The sequence below is a fragment of the Oculina patagonica genome, chromosome 12, assembly GCF_052425735.1.
Source record: "Oculina patagonica isolate OP01 chromosome 12, crgOcupat, whole genome shotgun sequence".
In the NCBI taxonomy this organism is placed as follows: Eukaryota; Metazoa; Cnidaria; class Anthozoa; order Scleractinia; family Oculinidae; genus Oculina; species Oculina patagonica.
Genome location: NC_135769.1, coordinates 12,367,815 through 12,386,348, shown reverse-complemented (window position 1 = coordinate 12,386,348; position 18,534 = coordinate 12,367,815). Strand labels below are relative to the sequence as shown.

Here is an 18,534-nt window from a genome sequence, read left to right as displayed (position 1 = left end):
GCTTTTTAATTTTCGATATCTTTACAAGCAATAAATAGACGTGAAAAGCGGTCTATTTTCAAATAAATTAAACTCTGGAAAGAGTCACAAGACAATAAGCCCAGAGGGCTTTTGATTAGCCTCGGTGGTTTATCAACATTCCTTTAAGAATTATGTCTCCTGGTTGTTTTAAAACAATTTCTGTCCGGCACATGTTAGATCGATCACTTAAGTTGACTTTTCGTTTAAAAAAAGAAAAAAGAAACAAACTAAGGGAAATTCCGTCTTTCTAGTAAACAGTAACCTTAACTTTGTAACAGTCAAAGACGACTGGCTTAAGTATTTATAAACACAGGTCTGTCATCTATGAGATGCAATGAATATACACATGTATCAAACAGATCAAAGGTTTGACCTATCTGTTTCAAGACCCTCTGGCTTAAAACAAGTCAAAACTAATCCTTTATCATAAATGTCAGAGATTTAGAAGTCTGAGGAGTCTTACACCCAAGTTAAGAGCGTTAAATAAGTTAATATTTACCTTAAAGTTTCTCGCAACCCCATCACAGCTCTTGCATGCTTGTGAAGCCGGCTTGATTAGTCTGCAATCAGTCAGCCTTAACATAACCCGGCTCCGTTGGTCAATATTTTTAATTTAAAAATCCACCAACACAAAAACCCAAGGTTATTGGGTCCTTTGTTTTATTAGCTAATCGATCACTGGGTGGAACTCAGAGGAATGTGTACACAACGTCAATTCTTCGAGGGGACCGCCGCAATTTTAGCGGTCATTTTTGCGACTTTTTTTGCTTGTTTACAAGCGAAAATAGGAGAATAGCAGTTATGTGGGGCAAAATTTGGAACATTCTTGTCTACTCTCAAGGGACTTTTTTAATTTCTCAAGGGAATATTTTAATTTCTCAAGGGATTACTTTCCGCTGTGGGTGATCACGCGATCTCGTGGAAAAAACGTGACTTGTCACATTTACAAACGTTATATAACAATGTTAAAAGTGACATGTCAGCTTTCTTATCTCAACGCACGTGTGTCTGAAAGGCGATCTATAAAAAGCGTCGCACAAACAATGGATTGCGTAACTAAAACACGAATAAATAGCCACTAGCACTTACAACGTTTAAAAATTACAAACGTCAAAAATAAACCATACCAAAAAACTTGCTCTTTTCAAAGATATTATTGAAGTTAAAACAAATGCAAGAGATGGGGGCTTCTTTTAAGGCTTCTTTTTTAGGCCAAATTTGGTCGCTACAAGCGCCCATTCTATTTCGTCATCAGCCTAGGTCGTTAGGGACGTGACCTCGCGTTGACAGCAATGTTGCATGAATCGGCTTTACAACATGCGATCGTATCTACGCAGTTCGAGTGGAATTCCAGTCAAAGACAGCAAAATTCCTTCGTATTTCACCTTCAAATATAATTCGATAGCATTCACTGTATATATGGCTTTTGTTTAATCCTTCTTAACTGTCATTGTCAGAGAGAACCAGGCAATGTCAAAAGATGGGGGTCAGCCGATTTCCCCCATTTTTTCAGCATTAAATACCTATTAGATAAGATTTAGATTGGTGCTATTTAAATAATTTTCTGGCTTTTTGATCCCGAGATTGACCACCCCCCTAAGTTTTGGCACAGAAAGAGCCAAAACTTCACATAAAAAAGGCCATCTTCTCGGTTCTTAAAACAAATCTTCCTTTTGCATTAAGCTCACATATTTTTTTCTCGAGCAACATTAACCATTTCTAGATGTTATGAATGTTTTAAAACATATTTTGAATTTAACTGTAATTTTTGACATATTTTCTAATCTGGGTAGGTAGCTTGTGCCTGCAGCATAGTGAATTTTGGGGGATTTTTAAATTTCATTTTTTCAAAAGTGCGGTGGTTTATTTTCTATTTAATAACATTTTAGAACAGTCCATACCCTTCTTAATCAAAAACAAAAAATTATTGATTGGCACAAGAAACTCTTTTTCCACAAATTTTGTTCAAAAACAGCTAAAAACGCTCTTATGGCTATTTTCGCGGGAAAACTCGATCACGCAGTTATATTGCATAACGTGAATGAAATTACATTTCAAGTGAATTAGATTTCAAAAGAAATTTTTGTATTTTAATGCAGTTCTAGTATTGTAGAAAATTTAGGAATTATTGCTCATTTTTATTTCGAAATTTTATGCACAATTTCAAGAAATCGATTCTGCAGACACTGCATGGCATGAACTCATTGTTTTTTTCCCGCGAAATTTCAGTCGTAATTTGCATGAGCAAGTACCGCTTGGATTATCACGGCATTTCAGATAACTATTTTTCTTCTCTTTAATACAGCGCAGAAAAAACCCAATTATATTAGATAAAGTTAATTTAATATAGTCTTATCGGCAGTTGATCCAACTTAATTACTAAATGTGAGACAAAGGGACGTCATTTTTTTTTCGGCCCGACACGGAAGTTTTGTCAGTTCTTGGTAATGTTACTGTGCCATTCGTGACTCTCGCGTTCAGTCCATTTTAAAAACAATCTAAAAGTCCTGTGATATGAATTGCTCATTCGTTTCAGAACAATCGCCGTGTAGTTCCGTCGGGTCTAGCACAATATTGCCTTTAAATGCTTGTAAACAAGATGTCACAGCCCACTTGCTTGGTCTAGGTGTAAGCTCCAAGCGAGGTTGGCGGTCTGAAAATCCAGGAATCACGGAAACGGAGCTGATATTAAACAGAGCAGGGTATTTTGATTTGCCTGAAGATAGGGTGGCAGCTATGGTTATCTGTCCCAAACACAGAAAGGAACTAGTAGCTGACTGGCGAGGTCGAAAAATTGTGACATGTTGCTATCCATTGCACGAGGGTCAACGCAAACAGATGAAGGACCCACGCCGCGTCAATTTCACGCTGTCAAAAGAAATCTTCGTTTTACACAATTCTGCAGTACCAATAGGATCTGGTGAGTTTCATTCAATATTTAAAATTTTTGCCAACGACTTATTTATGTCCCTTAAGAAGTGCGACTGTTTGACATTTCTAATTTGAGCGCACCCTTCATGGATTCGACTACATTCTTCTACTCCAAAACGATAACATTCACTCACATGACATTAGTACACACAGGTAGGAGTTCAGATAAAAAAAATATATCGTAAGGTCTAAAGCAATTTGGCCTTTGAAATACGTTTTTCACTCATATTTTTGTAGTAACGCAACTGATATCGTGACGCTCCCGATGTAAACACCTTTGTACTATTTATTTAATGTACTCCAATTTCGCCAATAAGAGCGCAAAACATCCCTGTTTTGATCTTTGTTGTGGGCTACATTTTCGTTTTTATTACTAATAACAACTGAAATAAGTCCAAACTTGTGTAAGAATTTGCATACAAGCACAATTTTGACCAAAGATGTACATAGATCATAAAGATTAAACGCGGCAAACAAAATGTTTGTTTCAAAGTCACGAGAATCTTTATACCAGTTAAATTTTTGACAACCAAATCTTTTGGTCAGACGTTTGTTCAAGTTAGTGTGTAAAGGGATGCTTAAAGCTCTTTTGGCCACTATAAGAAAAATTATTCGTCTTGGGATTCCTTTTTAGTTTCGCCACCAAAAAAGTTTAAATATTTTACATTAATTAAATTGAGAAAGACAACTCAAGATTTTAGACAAACAAAATGTTTGTTTCAAAGTCACGAGAATCTTTTTTGCCCGTTTTATTTTGGACAACCAAATCGTTTGGTCAGACGTTTATTCAAGTTAGTGTGTAAAGGGATGCGTAAAGCTCTTTTGGTCAACATAGGAAAAATTATTCGTCTCAGGGTTCCTTCCACCGAAAGAGTTCAAATATTTTACATTAATTAAATTAAGAAAGACGCCAAGCCAAGACTTACCAGAAAGATAGCAGTAGTGGGTGCAACAAGCGTTTTTCGTGTACTGTTACGATTTAAACGCAATTCATAATTTCCAGACCTGCTAAACTACTGTGTGGCCGTGGCTTACGTAGAACCTCGAGAGAGATTTGTACTGTAAAAAGTAATCTTCTTCTGCATTTTGTTTGCATTTTCTATTTGACACAACGATCACAAATGTTTGCGTTGGTCGTGTTATTTACAATTGGTCGTGTTTCGCGTTATTTTCCCGTAGTCTAAACAATTTGCGTTGACGCCAGTTAATAAACCCATTAATAAATATCATGGATCTTGGGGTATCGATCTGTGGGAAGCTGAACCGGCTTTCGGTGTATAACAGCATTTCAGTTACAGCATTTCTGTAAGGAACCGAACCTGTGAGAAATCTATATCCTGCAGCCATTTTTCACTTAGTAATTTATAGCCTGGATTTCTTTTCTAATCCACTGAAATCCATTTTTATGTATTCCATTTTTTTCAGCTATTTGCGGAAAATGTCGCACAGAGCATTACAGACTACGCAGTGTGGAGGGTCCTGACAGGGCAAGCGGCTTTCAACAGGTTGCGTGTTCATATTTCTTCTAACTGCACCGTATATTTTTTAAGGTCTTATAAGACTGCTTTATTCCCTTCATAAATGTAAGGACCACACCTACCTCCTGGAAATCGAGGAAACTTATGTAAAAGATACCTGCTCCTTTCGGAACCTAGTAAGATAGCTCAAGCCGTTCCGCATTCCTACATGTTGGACACTTCGAGAAATAGGTGGAAGGTGTATTATTTCCTTTCATTCATTTACTGTTTCATGATGTTTGTACTATCTGTCGCAAACACAATCAAGTGGTCATGCATGGAACAAAACGAATACTTTTTTGGTAAGCACCACAGTATCAATAATGCGATTTACACATATCAAAGCTTATTTAAGTATTTTTTGCAACATTGAACAAAACGACTGGTATGGCCATCTCAAAATATTTCCACTGCGATTCTTGCTGCCTGAAAAACAGCCAATTATCTTCACGCACAATTATTCATTTTCGTACCAATTTGTTGCTAAGAAAAGTTCTGACCGTCATTTTCTAGATACCTAATCTCCTACGGATAAGCTTTTTGCATATCTTTGTTTCTTTGAAGAGTTCTTCAAGTGTTTCATATCATGGCCATATTTGACAAGTCACGTGACCGAAATAGAAAAAACCCTTAAACTAAGAAGACACATGGAACTGAAAATTAGAATTAGTGCCAACAGATAAAGAATGTCCACGTGCATAATGCCACCTATGGTTTTTATGAAACTTGCATTATTATGAAAGTTATAGCGTAATAACATCCGCATTTTCAGACTCTCTTCATTGGCGTTCCGTTATTACACGTAAACGGTAATTCCATAAGAGGATTAAAAAGAAGGCTATTTTGTCTCTATTTCTTTTAGAAAATCGGAACACTACCTTCTTTCCTCCAAGTTTTAGGTATTTTAAATTAAAGCGCGCGGTTTGGGACTGGCACTAGTTACGCGCGCGCAATATCAATGTTTTCAATGTAGTTGTCCTCCCCATCAAAAAATTCACCATTAAGCATTACCATTACGTTCGCTTTGTCTTCGGCAAATTCTTAGCTACGGTTCTAGATCTGTAGTAAAGAAGGACCTCCTTTAAAAACCGCGCAGTAACTACGCTGTCAATGTCAATATCTTGTGACACTGCACACTGTTTTTTTCCACTGATTGAGCTTATTGGGATATAAAACTATAAGCGTAACCTTCTGAGAACTGACTCATATCTAGTCGTTGTTTATAGTTCAGAAAGAGAGAAAACTACGTAAGATTCCGGCGATGGCAAAGTGCAAACGCGCAAAAAGGTGAAGGAAAGAAAAAATTCAGAAATGCACAGGCCATGTCGGGAAGATAAGAGGGAAAATAGCAGCGCAATTTTTCTCACTTCCCCTTTCGCTTACAAATCACCAGTTCCTTATCTCATCGGTACTTTTTTATCCTTTTCTGAATCCTAAATGGGACTGGGTAAAACTCAATGATATATTAAGCGAGACTTTTTAAAAGCACTTGATTTTCTGGTGCTATATTCGAGAGTGGACCCTCTACAGTTACTGTGTCACTAAAACAAACAGTGAAAATGTAGTCAATCCCTTTTGTTTCAATTTTAGTCTTCGGTGCCTGATGAAGAAGATATCTTTGTACAGCCAGATGAGTTTGAACTGCCTGATGAAGGACAACAGCCACAAGAGGTTCAACTTATTGGTGAAACAGATGTCTGTGAACAGCCACGTGCACAACACGTGGAACCACCTGATGAAGGAGACGCCTGTGAACAGCCGCTATGGGGAGAAGAGAAGCGCGCTTTGGCATCATCAGATGATACAGAAGAAGAGCCTTATACAACGTCATCGCAATCATCCCAACAAAGTGTTCCTGAAGAGGAAATCAGCATCTGGTCCGACGAAATAGAAGAACAACAAAAGAAACGACAGCTGTTAAACAACGCCGTCAGTGGTTTATCCGGAGGAAGAGTTAGCCCCATTTTATCAACTTTGAATACGTCTTGGGATGACATATCTACAACTCAGCAAAAATACTATCTGCGAAAAGCTAAAGAAACCTTCAACGAAGTACTGACAGTCCTCAGTCCAGGCCAGGAAGAAGAACTTTGGACGGCTGTTCGACAGAAAAGATCAGTTACGACAAGTTCTGCTGGTGCCACCAGACGAAGAAGTTTTGATCCAAGTTCTGGGTTAATAGATGTCCTGATAAAGTCATACAACCAGGCCGAGTCGTGGCAAACTAAACGACAAATACTCTCTCTTTTTGCCAATGATTTTAGCAAGCAGGAGTTAATGGCCATGATACCAACACTGACAAAATGGCGAATAGACGAAGCACGTCAGCATGCTACAAAGGTCGGGGAAGGTCAGCCAGTTCCAAACGACCCGATTTTTCGATCACGGATCTCTTCTGCTCAAATTGATCATTTTGTTGATTATCTAGCAAGACCTGACATGGTGCAAGACGTTGCATTTGGTACAAAAGTTCTTAAACTCGATACAGGAGAGAGTATCGTTATTCCAGCAGTTGTGAGAACTATGATACCATCCAGAATCATTGAGCAGTACTCAGCCTATTGCCAAGAGCAGAATTTCGAGCCAGCAGGACAGCGCTCATTGTACAGAATAATTGAGGTATGTGGTGCGTCAATGCAGAAATCATTACAAGGGCTCGACAACACTACAGCTGAAGGAACGGAGGCCATAGACACTATTCTTGACGTCATTAAGACGCTAGGTGACCACGGATCAGAGGCTACTTGGTTGAAGTCATCGGAGCAAAAAATCAAGGAGGCAAAGAGATACCTCAAGACTGAGTTTAAGTCCCATGTTGGCAGAGAGGAAAGCTGTGCTGATCACTGCACTACACATGCACTGAGTGATTCAAGTAACGCCAACCTGCAAGGCACATGTCAGCACGAACATTGTATCGTCTGCGAGACATGCGAGTCCCTTGAAACAGTTTTCAAGGAAATTGAATCTGAAATCAACCATGCTGAAATGTCCGAAGAGCAGAGATGGCAATTAAGCCACGAATTCAAACTGAGTGCGGCATCTATCCAGGATTGGAAAGCGCACTTACTTCGCACGGTAAATCAAGAAGAGGGGAAACAATATGCTCTTGCACAACTCGATTCAGTATCATGCTTAGTCGTTATGGACTGGGCCATGAAATACCTCCCACAACGATACAGGGAACGGATGAGCGATTTTTTCGGGAAACGAGGCCGAAGTTGGCATGTGAGTGCTGTAATCACCAAGGAGGCTCCTGAGAAGTTTCAAGTGGAATGCTTTGTCCACATACTTGATAACTGCACACAGGACAGCTTCGCTGTAGCCTCTATCATAGAGCATCTCCTCGAAACCATCAAGAAAGAGTCACCCGAGATAAAGAACGTTTATCTAAGATCTGATAACGCAGGGTGCTACCATAGTGGTCCCCTGTTGCTCAGCCTTCCGTCAATTGGTCAAAGAACCAACATCAATGTCCTGCGTTATGACTTCTCAGAGCCGCAGTCAGGCAAAGATATCTGCGATCGCAAGACTGCACCAATGAAGGCACATATACGACGATGGGTCAATGAGAAACATGATGTAATATGTGCAGAGGACATGAAGACGGCGTTGGAGTCTCATGGAGGGCTAAAGGGAGTCAGGGCAGCAGTTGTGAAAGTAAATACAAGCAGAGAGATAAACGCCAACAAGCTACCGGGAATCAGCATTCTAAACAATTTTTCCTTTGAAGAGGACGGAGTACGTGTTTGGCGCGCATTTAGCATTGGACCTGGCAATTTTTTAGCGTACAACGAGTTAGAAGTTGCACAACAGGCAGAAACTGGCTTGACAGTGCTAAAGGACTTTGGCCCACGTAGCAAGGCTGATCCAGTGCAGGTGGCTAGAGAGATGAAGTGTGTCAGAGATGGTAGTGGGAAGCTCCAATTCAAACCAGAGGAATGGAGGACCGCCAAACAGATAAGTAGCTTTTTCTCACGAATGTCAGCGATACAGCGTCAAAGGCAAACTGGCGAAATTGAGAGCCAAGAAGATGAAGAAATTGCGGAGGAAGACCTTGAAGCCCTTGAATCAGAAGACTGCATTCAAGCCATACGTCAGGAAGTGTACAGAGACATCGAAGCTCCCAATCACCCAATTCAAGTCGAAGAAGTGAACGTTTGTGAACTTGCGAGTGCTGGAAAGCTCAATACGCTTAAATTAGCACAGTTGAGAGATGTGTGCACTGCTTTACAGCTGCAGACAAATGGAAGCTACTCACGAAAACGTACTTATACCGAGCCACTCATAGCCTACTCAAAGTCTTGCTCGTGTCAGAAATAGGTAAAATTTGTTTTTATACCTCACCACCTGAAACGCAGGTTTTTACCGAAAGAAAACGTATCACGTTACGCCCCTCGGGCAAAAGCTTCAACCTTGGCTTAGCATAGGATCACGACTTGCGTCTTGAAACCGCGCCAAATGAATGCGAAGCGGTGCGAAGTTGCGAAAAAATAAATGTTTTGTACGTATTTGGAAGGAAAGAGTTAAAAAACAAAATTAAAAAAAAATCAAACGGTGTTTAAATTTCAATAAATGAGCAACTTTCTATATCGTTTTAGTATTTAGGCAGCTGGTGGCGGAAAAGAAAAATACAAATCATGGTTCCAGTTGGGAGGCATAACCAAAGTTTTGTACTTCTATTATTGTTCATTAATGTTGAAGTGCTACCATTTGTTTTTTTTTTTATGTCAAAACCGCCCGGGCAAAACCTCGGTTCTTGAGGATCACGGGGGCAAACTCGCTGTTTTCAGCTGCTCGTTAATGGCAGTACGCGATTTTGATTCAAGTGTTTGACAATGCAACATGATTATCTTTCTCTCCGTAGAACAACACTTACAAGACAGTGGAATTATTTTAACAAAAGTAATAACCTTTCGTCGACTGTTGAAAAAATTGAATCAACGGTCAAATACATAGTCGATTATTTTTTTTATTTTGCTGTAAGTTGTGTTTATAACAGCGAAGACCAAATTATCAAAGCAACAGCTATAAAGACTCTATAACAACGTATGTGGCTCTGTGACTCAGTTTTGTTATAGTACTTAGCTGTTGAAAGAGTAGTAAATATGCTTTTTTGTTGTTGTCGGGATATGTTAAACAAGGCTAGTTCTGGAATAGAGTGTTGTATTTGGAAGAAATGACTTTTAGGTTTAGATTTTCTATATTGTTTGTTTTGACGTTTGTAATACCAACTGTTATTGGTATTTTGAGGTAAATTTTACCTCTCAATTCCTGTATAATTGCCAAGATTTCTCCAGAGGCACCCCCCTATAACAAAAAACTAAACTTTTACAATAAATAGGAATTCAACAACGCCATTGAAAATGTAATTTTATCGATGGTATGTCACATGACCGAAATATAATTATGGCGCGAAAATAGCCATAAGAGCGTTTTTAGCTATTTTTGAACAAAATTCGTGGAAAAAGAGTTTCTTGTGCCAATCAATAAATTTTTGTTTTTGATTAAGAAGGGTATGGACTGTTCTAAAATGTTATTAAATAGAAAATAAACCACCGCACTTTTGAAAAAATGATATTTAAAAATCCCCCGAAATTCACTATGCTGCATGCACAAGCTACCTACCCAGATTAGAAAATATGTCAAAAATTACAGTTAAATTCAAAATGTGTTTTAAAACATTCATAACATCTAGAAATGGTTAGTTTAGCTCGAGAAAAAAATATGTGAGCTTAATGCTAAAGGAAGATTTGTTTTAAGAACCGAGAAGATGGCCTTTTTTATGAGAAATTTTGGCTCTTTCTGTGCCAAAACTTAGGGGGGTGGTCAATCTCGGGATCAAAAAGCCAGAAAATCATTTAAGTAGCATCAATCTTAATCTTATCTGATAGGTATTAAATGCTGAAAAAATGGGGGAAATCGGCTGACCCCCATCTTTTGGCATTGCCTGGTTTTCTCTGACAATGACACTTAAGCCCACGAAGAAGCTGTGTTTTGATATCCGACCCTCGCATAGACTGTCCACAGCCCTCTATTTTTCGTGTTTTTCGATCGATGAGTGCTCGGTGAGAACGGCGAGAGACCTGGACGCCAGCACAAAACAGAAGAAGCAAGAGGGTGGGGGCGGGGAGCGAAAAAACGCCTGACTCGTCCCCAGTCGTCTTCATACAGCACGCGGCAAATATACAGCGGAGGGAGAGATTGCCGCGTGCTATATGAAGACGACTGGGGACGAGTCAGAAAAAACGCAGCTTGAGTGTATCGATTTGTTTACGCAATGTTTTCTCCGACAGTAGTCGGAAATATCCGTATTTTTTTCGTGCTCTTTCGTGGAGCAATCGTAACGATACGGCCTTGAACACATTGAACAGCGGTCTACCTATAACAATTCAAATATGGCGTCACAAAAACAAAGCGTCGAACGCATATTTTGCTGTTTCATTTGCTAATTTCGCTGCCGTAATCGACTGCCTCGAAAGGTCCTTGCAATTTTAAAGTATAGAATTGTCAGATCTCGGTGAAATTTGCACTGTTTATTTGTGTAATGTTGAGGAATATGTGTATAAATACCCGGCGCGGACGAGCCATTTTTGACAAAATTATATGGCTGCATTTCCTCCGCGAAGATAGGAAATTGTTAAACTAAACTACAAAGCAACCGTAATGATAAGTTCGAAGAACAATGCACAGGATAAACCTTCGACTCATACTTCATGCAAAAAAAGTCGGTATCTCGAAGAGACTTTGATTTCAATGTGCACCAACTTGAACATGCGTTCAATTGACACGCACAGATACTGCGAAATATTGGATGAAAAGATCTGTGTTATGGGTAGCGTGACTCAGAATATTGAGCTTAAATGTTTCTCATTCTTTCTTTCGAAATCCACCTCAATCGGTTCCTAAGTCCTTTTTAACCGTCGTTTTTTTCTTCTTTCCTTATAACCTTGCAGGTCTTTGCTACACTTAAGAAAACCCTATTATTTAGAGATTCCGTTATTTCAAAGGAATTTTATACATCATGACAACTGACCACGCATCTAGCTTTCAATAAATGGTCGTAATACAAACAAACTATAAGTGTTCAGGAAACCGTATTCAAACAAGACAAGCAAGGATGTTGCGTGTTCATTTGTTTGAGTTTTGCGGTAAGCGCAATACTCCCACTCAATATGATAATAGTCTGACACTCATAATGAGATGCAATGCAAGCTTGGTCAGAAGAAATTAAATAACCGAACTTGGATTGATGTTATTGGGAGCATGGACTACAAGTTTTCAAAGGAAAAAAGAAAAACTTTGCAGAGAGATTTCGTGCTTAAGCTGCCCCTGTAGTGGTTATATGAAAACCAGCCTTTAATCGACTACTGAAGAAAGTGGATTATAAATAAAGTATTTAAACCTAAAAAAGAGTTCTGTTACACGTGGTCTGTAAAAAGGGCTTATTATGTAAATCAATATTACTAGTTTTGTAAACAGTAAACCTCGATGTCTGATATTTCAGGGTAAAAAATAGTTCAAACTATTAATAAGCTACAGAGTTGATGATATTATACTAGTTCCCCAGAATGTGAATTAATGGCTAGTCTATCGTCGGCTGCTCCCCGATGGAATGGCCGAAGTTTTTCTAGGAATATTTTCTTTTTATAGAAAAACAACCATCTGCTTAGTTTCATCAATGCGGACAGCCGTGGACCACAATGTAGATTACTTCTTTATTTCAAATGTGGTACTTACCTAGCAAATAGTGGACCATGTACGAGTGCTTTGTTGGAATTATTTTATACTCAGTATAAAATGTTACGACGCTCTTAAACAGTCCTGCACGCATCTAAAACATTTTTCTTTTATCAACAGGTTTTTTTTTTTTGTTTTTAAGGCTGTGTTCTTCCTCAAACCGTTTTTCTCCTTTAACTAAGGTAAATATGTTAACTTACCTAATATGAGAAGATCAATTCAACTGTGGTTAATCAAAAAAGCTCTCAGATAACATGAAATCCCTGAACTGCTTAGTTCTACGTAGAGATATTCCTTTGAAGTTGCATTTGAATTTAACGTTGAGTTTGCTTTCGTTTGTATTTAATACGCTCTGCAAATGTTTATGTGTGTACTGTACGTGCCCTAATTAGACAGAAGTAAACACACTGCTCAGTTTAAATAAACCAATCAGAAACGACAACCAAATCGATCGTGACTTGTATTGTCTGTGTTTCCAATGTTATATGCTTTACTTTAAGTTCTGTTTGGTTAATGTGTTATTTCTCTTTTTTGTGACTGGCACATGAAAATAAATTGCTTTTCGTTTTACGTCAGACATATAGACTTAGTAACTTTCGAGCCACGACTTTGAACGCGGAATTATTACCCCCAACAGCCGTTATAGCCTAATGCACGAACACAAGCAGGATTACTAAACTAAACTAAACTAAACTAAACTAAACTAAACTAATCTATACTAAACTTAACTAAACTAAACCAAACCAAACCAAACTAAACTAAACTAAACTAAACTAAACTAAACTAAACTAAACTAAACTAAACTAAACTAAACACAACTCAACTAAAATAAACTAATCTATACTAAACTTAACTAAACTAAACCAAACCAAACCAAACTAAACTAAACTAAACACAACTCAACTAAAATAAACTAATCTATACTAAACTTAACTAAACTAAACCAAACCGAACCAAACTAAACTAAACTAAACTAAACTAAACTAAACTAAACACAACTCAACTAAAATAAACTAATCTATACTAAACTAAACTAAACTAAACCAAACCAAACCAAACCAAACTAAACTAAACTAAACTAAACTAAACTAAACTAAACTAAACTAAACTAAACTAAACTAAACTAAACTAAACTAAACTAAACACAACTCAACTAAAATAAACTAATCTATACTAAACTTAACTAAAATCAATCGTAATCAGCCTTTGAAACATGAGTGGGTAACTGATAGACCAACTAACCGTTTTGAAGAGTTTTAAAAAAAGCGCTCAAAATTCTAACTTGACACCGGTGTATTAAAAACAAGTAAACAAGTAAAGAAACTGAAAAAACAAGCCGTCGTAAACAAACAGTTCACCAATGCATTTGGGAGGCACTTATTCGGAATTAGTAGAAGTCTATAATACTTGCTGAGAATTTGACAAATTTTTTTACCTGAATGAACTCCGAATGAATGACTTCACATTTACCGGAGCCAGGATTGGCCCTCTTATATTACCAGACTTCTGTAGTACACGTGACTGAGAGAAGGCCGTAAATTATTTGCTATACAGCGAAATCTGGTTAAGTTCAACAGCTTACAGACTGCAGCTCGTAAAAGACGTTGTACAGATAGCCCAGTCGTAGTTTTGTCCAGACTAACGATCTTTCCAGAGGCAATGGGCCTAGACTACCGCGGGCTGACTAGATATAGTCTAGATGATTTTATATTCTTTTTTTACTTACTTTTACGCTTTCGACGCTTGTCTTGTGACTTGATCTTGCGTGACGGTACCTCTTCTCTAAAAAAACTCCTGACCAATAAACAGGACCGTCGATTTCAATATACCAAATTCTCGCTAAAGTTGCCTAAAATCGGCCAAAACAGTTTTCAAACTTCATCACGCTTAGCATTTTGCTTCGTGTCTGGCAGATTTCATAACCCCTCCGTTCAGTTTGTATCCGGAAGACATCCCAATAGTCCGTGAGGGTTGGCATGCAGGCAATTCGGAGTGCGTGCGTTCTACCATATTTCAGCCGCAGACAGCATTAAAAGAAAGCAGCTATACTAGTGAGGTTCTGTAAAACCCGACAGCCATAGCTTATTAGCTCAGTTGAGCTTCAGGTCTTATAAAGCTTGACGTATTTCCGCTTTCGCGCGTTTCGTACGCATACCACTATCTCATTATCTTACTGTTTGCAGTCTAGTTATCTTGGCTAGTATAATTACTCGCAACTAGTTCAAAATCATTTAGCAAGCTAAGCTCTTACTTGACCAAGAGATTTTGATTATAACGTCTTTTTTTAAAGCGCTTGGCTTATGAGGCTTGGATTTTTTTATTTTGTTTATCTTAGTCTTAGAAGTTCAAAGAAGAGTCTCGAGGTCTCGGTCAGTCTTAGTTTTTACTTTGTTTCAAAAATCCATGATACGATTAAAATAAGTATGCATAAAAACATTAAGTCCTACAACGCGTTGTAACGGAAATGAAATAAGAAAAGCGGAAAAAAATATACTTAAAATTTTTGAAATTTCCTAAGAACTTTTGATCTGCGTTGACGTGCAAGAACAAGGACGTGGTAAACCGGGTAAGATAGTCCGGGAGCTTAGATACCATTCTCGTCCCCATAGCCCTTTCGTTTCTCTTAGCCGGCTTGGCACGAGAAAACAGAGGGCTCTGGGGACATAGGATTTTTGAATAAATTCGAAAACGTAACGACTCTCTCATACATTCTTTTGAAACGTCATGACTGCATACATGAAGACCGGAAGTCCTATAATCTAGGACTGGAAATTCTGTGTCCCCAGAGCCCTTTGTTTCCTCGTGCCAAGGCCCAGCCGGCTAAGAGAAACGAAAGGGCTATGGGGACGAGAATGCTTAGATACGTCCAAGGTTATTTCCGATTTCTTTCAATCAAGTCAAGTTTTTCTACTCTTAACTACAAAATCATCGTGTTAAAGACCTGAAGCGGTGTAAATGTATAATAACAAAATATGGTATTGGAAAGGAACTGAAAATGTGAGTGAATGTGCAAAAAGTTTATGCTGCAATCAAACGATGCGGACTGGGGCAACTAAGCTCAGGAAATATGGAGGAAAGAATGGCTGACTGTGAACTTGCTTTTAGCAAGGATTGAAAAAACCGTAAACCTAATCTGAAGACAACCATACCGACGATACCTCAAACCATAAGCAAACAAGCTGCCATGAGAGCTCAAGTGACTTTTGAACCTTTACTTGAAGCCTTGTTTAAAGTTTCCTCCATAACAAAACATAGCGGGAATGGCGATGAAAATATTTTTGCGGTTTATCTACCATTTTAGAAGTCAGTTATGAGGTTTTGTCCAGTGAAATGAGTTGAACTGATGGGAATGGTCTTTTTCAAGCAGGCTTTCAAGCCCATTCCACACACACGCGTTTCCGCCTATCGTCCACAATGATACGCCTATTAAAACGTTGTTCGTTGGAAACCGTTGTCAAGAGTGAAAACATTTGCATACAGAACCCAGGGTTCTATCTAGAGGTGTTCAGGGGTAGAAGCTTCCCCCCCAAAAAAATTTGTGATAATTTATACAGTACATAGATAAATCAATATATCATTCAGGTCAGTGTACATGCAGTTACATTGCTATCTAGAAATTTTCCATCCCTACGAAGATAGGTTAAGAACTGAAACATTGCCGCTGTTTATCTCGTTTATTCACTTCTTTGTAGTGTATAAATAACGCAATAGGAACTCTTCGTCTCAGCCGAGCTAACATTGTGAAAACCTAATCATGTGATGATCAAAAAACAATATAAAATTACGGTGAAAATATATCAAGGTTGTGTCTCAAAATACACCAGATTGCATCTCAGCACATATCCATTTATGTCCGGACCCCCCCTAGAAGCTCGTGGCCTTCGGCCACTCGCAACTTCTCCCCCAAACGAAAAATCCTAAATAGAACCCTGGAACCCTATCGTATCAGGGTGGATGAAAGGAAAAAATGCATCGACGAGAGCGCATTAGTGTGGACCATGCCTTAGGCGTCTCTCGAGTGGGTAAATAAATCAGCTCACGAAAAGAGACGTTTGAATAGTTTTATATAAATTTAATCTTGTATTATAAAACATTTGATCTACCCAGCGACTCAACTAACAACTGTCCGTCTCTCAGCTCCACAATCTTGTCACAGTCTTCAATGGTTTGTAGCCGATGTGCGATTGTGATCACTGTTGAGTTCTTCAGTTTTTCTCGTATTGTTTTGTGTATGATTTGTTCTGTTTTGGGATCTACATGAGCAGTGGGCTTATCTAAGAAAACAATTTTACTCTCCTGCAGGAGCACACGAGCGAGACAAATTAACTGTTTTTCGCCTACACTTAGATTCATTCCTCTAGAGTTCAGTGTGTAATCTAGCTTCCCCTGAAAGTTTTCCACCAATTGCTTTAGTTGCACTGCTTCTAGTGCTTCCCACAACTCAACATCACTGTGTTTTTCCATTGGATCGAGATTCTTTCTCAGGGACCCACTGAACACAACAGGACTTTGGTTTAGGACGGAGATGCATTTCCGAGATTCTTGAATGTTCAAATGTTTTAGCTCCACTCCGTCAATTGTAATTTGCCCTTCAGCTTCGGGCATGCGCAGGATAGCAGCTATGATGCTAGATTTCCCAGCACCTGTTCTACCCACAATTTCAATCTTGGACTGTCCATCGATATTCCAATTCAGATTCTTGAGTACTCTTGGTCCTTCAGGATAGTATCTCAGCGATACCCCGGTGAATTGTATTTCTCCGTTCGTTGGCCAGTGTTCAGGCCGTGTTGTTACTGTCTTGTATCCAGGTTCAGACTCAAGTTGAGTGATCGCCATCACTCTTTCTACAGTCGTCATTAAATTCTCGACTTCTGACGACTGTTGAACAGATACCTGGGTGAAGTGAGAAGTTTCGAAGACGTAGACGAAAGCCAGGCCAACCAGAGCTATAAAAATAATTGGCTTGTGTTAAACGTTTTTTGAGTTGCACTTGGCTAGAGGTTTTGACTACCCTAATGTTTTTCATTTACACGAGGTATAGAAGACCTAAATGTAATAAACTCCTAAATGTAATAACATTTGGCCTTAAATGTAATAAACTTCTAAGGGTGACAACATCTGGACTTAAGTGTAATAATGTTACACATACGTCATCAATGACGTAACCAACACTTAATTATAATTAACTGACTCACACGTGATTTGTTGAACCATCTGTTACCTCATTAAAAAAGTTCTGTTGTCGCAATGAGTGAAAACGTGATTTCCGTGTAGGTCAATGATGACCTTATCGCACTACATTTCAGTCGAGCTCTCCTGCGGCCTACAGGGTAGCAGAGCGGATCCCCATAATCATATGATTAGGAGAACCCTGCATTTGATTTTTTATGGCCCTCATGGCATGGCTCGCAAATGCGTGCTCTCTACGTATGTCCGTACGTACGACGACATGCAACATGGCGGCCATACTTCAGAAATAAGTTAACGCTAAGGTAAATTAAACGTCAGCTTACATCTTTGAGAATGGACTTCCATGTTATGGTTGATTTAATAATAGCTGCGATAACAAGGCATCCGCTGAACAGTATCACATGATTTTATCGTGGGCTCAGACGAGCGAAATCTTTGACAAGCCAAAAAGGTGTGATGAATGCCTCTGATTGGGAAAATCATTTACTTACTACTTACCTATGCGAAATCGATTTTAGGATTGCACGAGTATTCATTCATTTCATATTTTAAAAATTTATTTTAGTATTTCTTCGTTTTTTTTTTGTTTTAAAATTAAATGCATTTCCTTTTCTGCGCACAAAGAGTGATGTACAGGCCCGCAAATGATCCCGGCCCGCAAATGATCCCCGGACCGCAACTGATCCCAAACTGGGCCGCAAATAATCCCGGGACCGGAAATGATTCGTGTAAATGATACAACAAAATATTTGGAATGGCGTGGACTTTATGATGGAAAATACCACGCGAAATAAAATTAACATGTGACTAGTTAAGTTTTTCGTTTAGAAAACGCACCTCAGAAATATACATGAATCTTCGATTTATCAAATTAATCACTTAGAATTTTTTCCTGTATAATGCTGCCTAGGTAGACACGAGCTTCCTTTTCCTTTTAAGAGCACAAGATTGCTACGTGCAAATTTTGGAGATTATGACACATTTGTAATTTATTAACTAATATTTGAAAACACATTTTCCTTCACAATTCGCTCTTGTAAATATTAAATGAAATACAGAAAACGATTGAGTTGTTTAATACCAGCGTTTTTGCATACCGCACGCGTAGAGATGTCACGTTTGCACGCGTAAATTTCTT

General features: G+C 38.6%; 3 protein-coding genes across 3 annotated transcripts in view; all 3 read left to right on the top strand.

The window, feature by feature from the left end:
- The window catches only part of LOC144631510 (serine/threonine-protein phosphatase 2A regulatory subunit B'' subunit gamma-like), a 212,672-nt gene that overhangs the window by 73,948 nt on the left and 120,190 nt on the right, over nucleotides 1-18,534 (top strand). The gene's annotated exons all lie outside the window — the stretch shown is intronic.
- Nucleotides 1,588-5,069, top strand: LOC144631516 (uncharacterized). The gene is made up of 2 exons (XM_078489959.1): nucleotides 1,588-2,941; nucleotides 4,378-5,069. Exons 1-2 carry the CDS (start codon nucleotides 2,536-2,538, stop codon nucleotides 4,479-4,481), a joined length of 510 nt encoding a protein of 169 aa, XP_078346085.1. The 5' UTR covers nucleotides 1,588-2,535; the 3' UTR covers nucleotides 4,482-5,069.
- Nucleotides 5,156-8,946, top strand: LOC144633421 (uncharacterized). Its single transcript, XM_078492298.1, has 2 exons — nucleotides 5,156-5,182; nucleotides 6,060-8,946. The coding sequence occupies exons 1-2, from the start codon at nucleotides 5,156-5,158 to the stop codon at nucleotides 8,787-8,789; spliced, it is 2,757 nt and encodes a 918-aa protein (XP_078348424.1). The 3' UTR covers nucleotides 8,790-8,946.

What these genes read in the sequence shown, in the direction of transcription:
- LOC144631516 (XM_078489959.1), top strand. Translation starts at nt 2,536, where the DNA reads ATGAATTGCTCATTCGTTTCAGAACAATCGCCGTGTAGTTCCGTCGGG. An exon ending in TGCAGTACCAATAGGATCTG is followed by an intron (nt 2,942 to 4,377) that starts GTGAGTTTCATT and finishes CATTTTTTTCAG; the next exon opens with CTATTTGCGGAAAATGTCGC.
- LOC144633421 (XM_078492298.1), top strand. Translation starts at nt 5,156, where the DNA reads ATGTCCACGTGCATAATGCCACCTATG. An exon ending in CGTGCATAATGCCACCTATG is followed by an intron (nt 5,183 to 6,059) that starts GTTTTTATGAAA and finishes TTTCAATTTTAG; the next exon opens with TCTTCGGTGCCTGATGAAGA.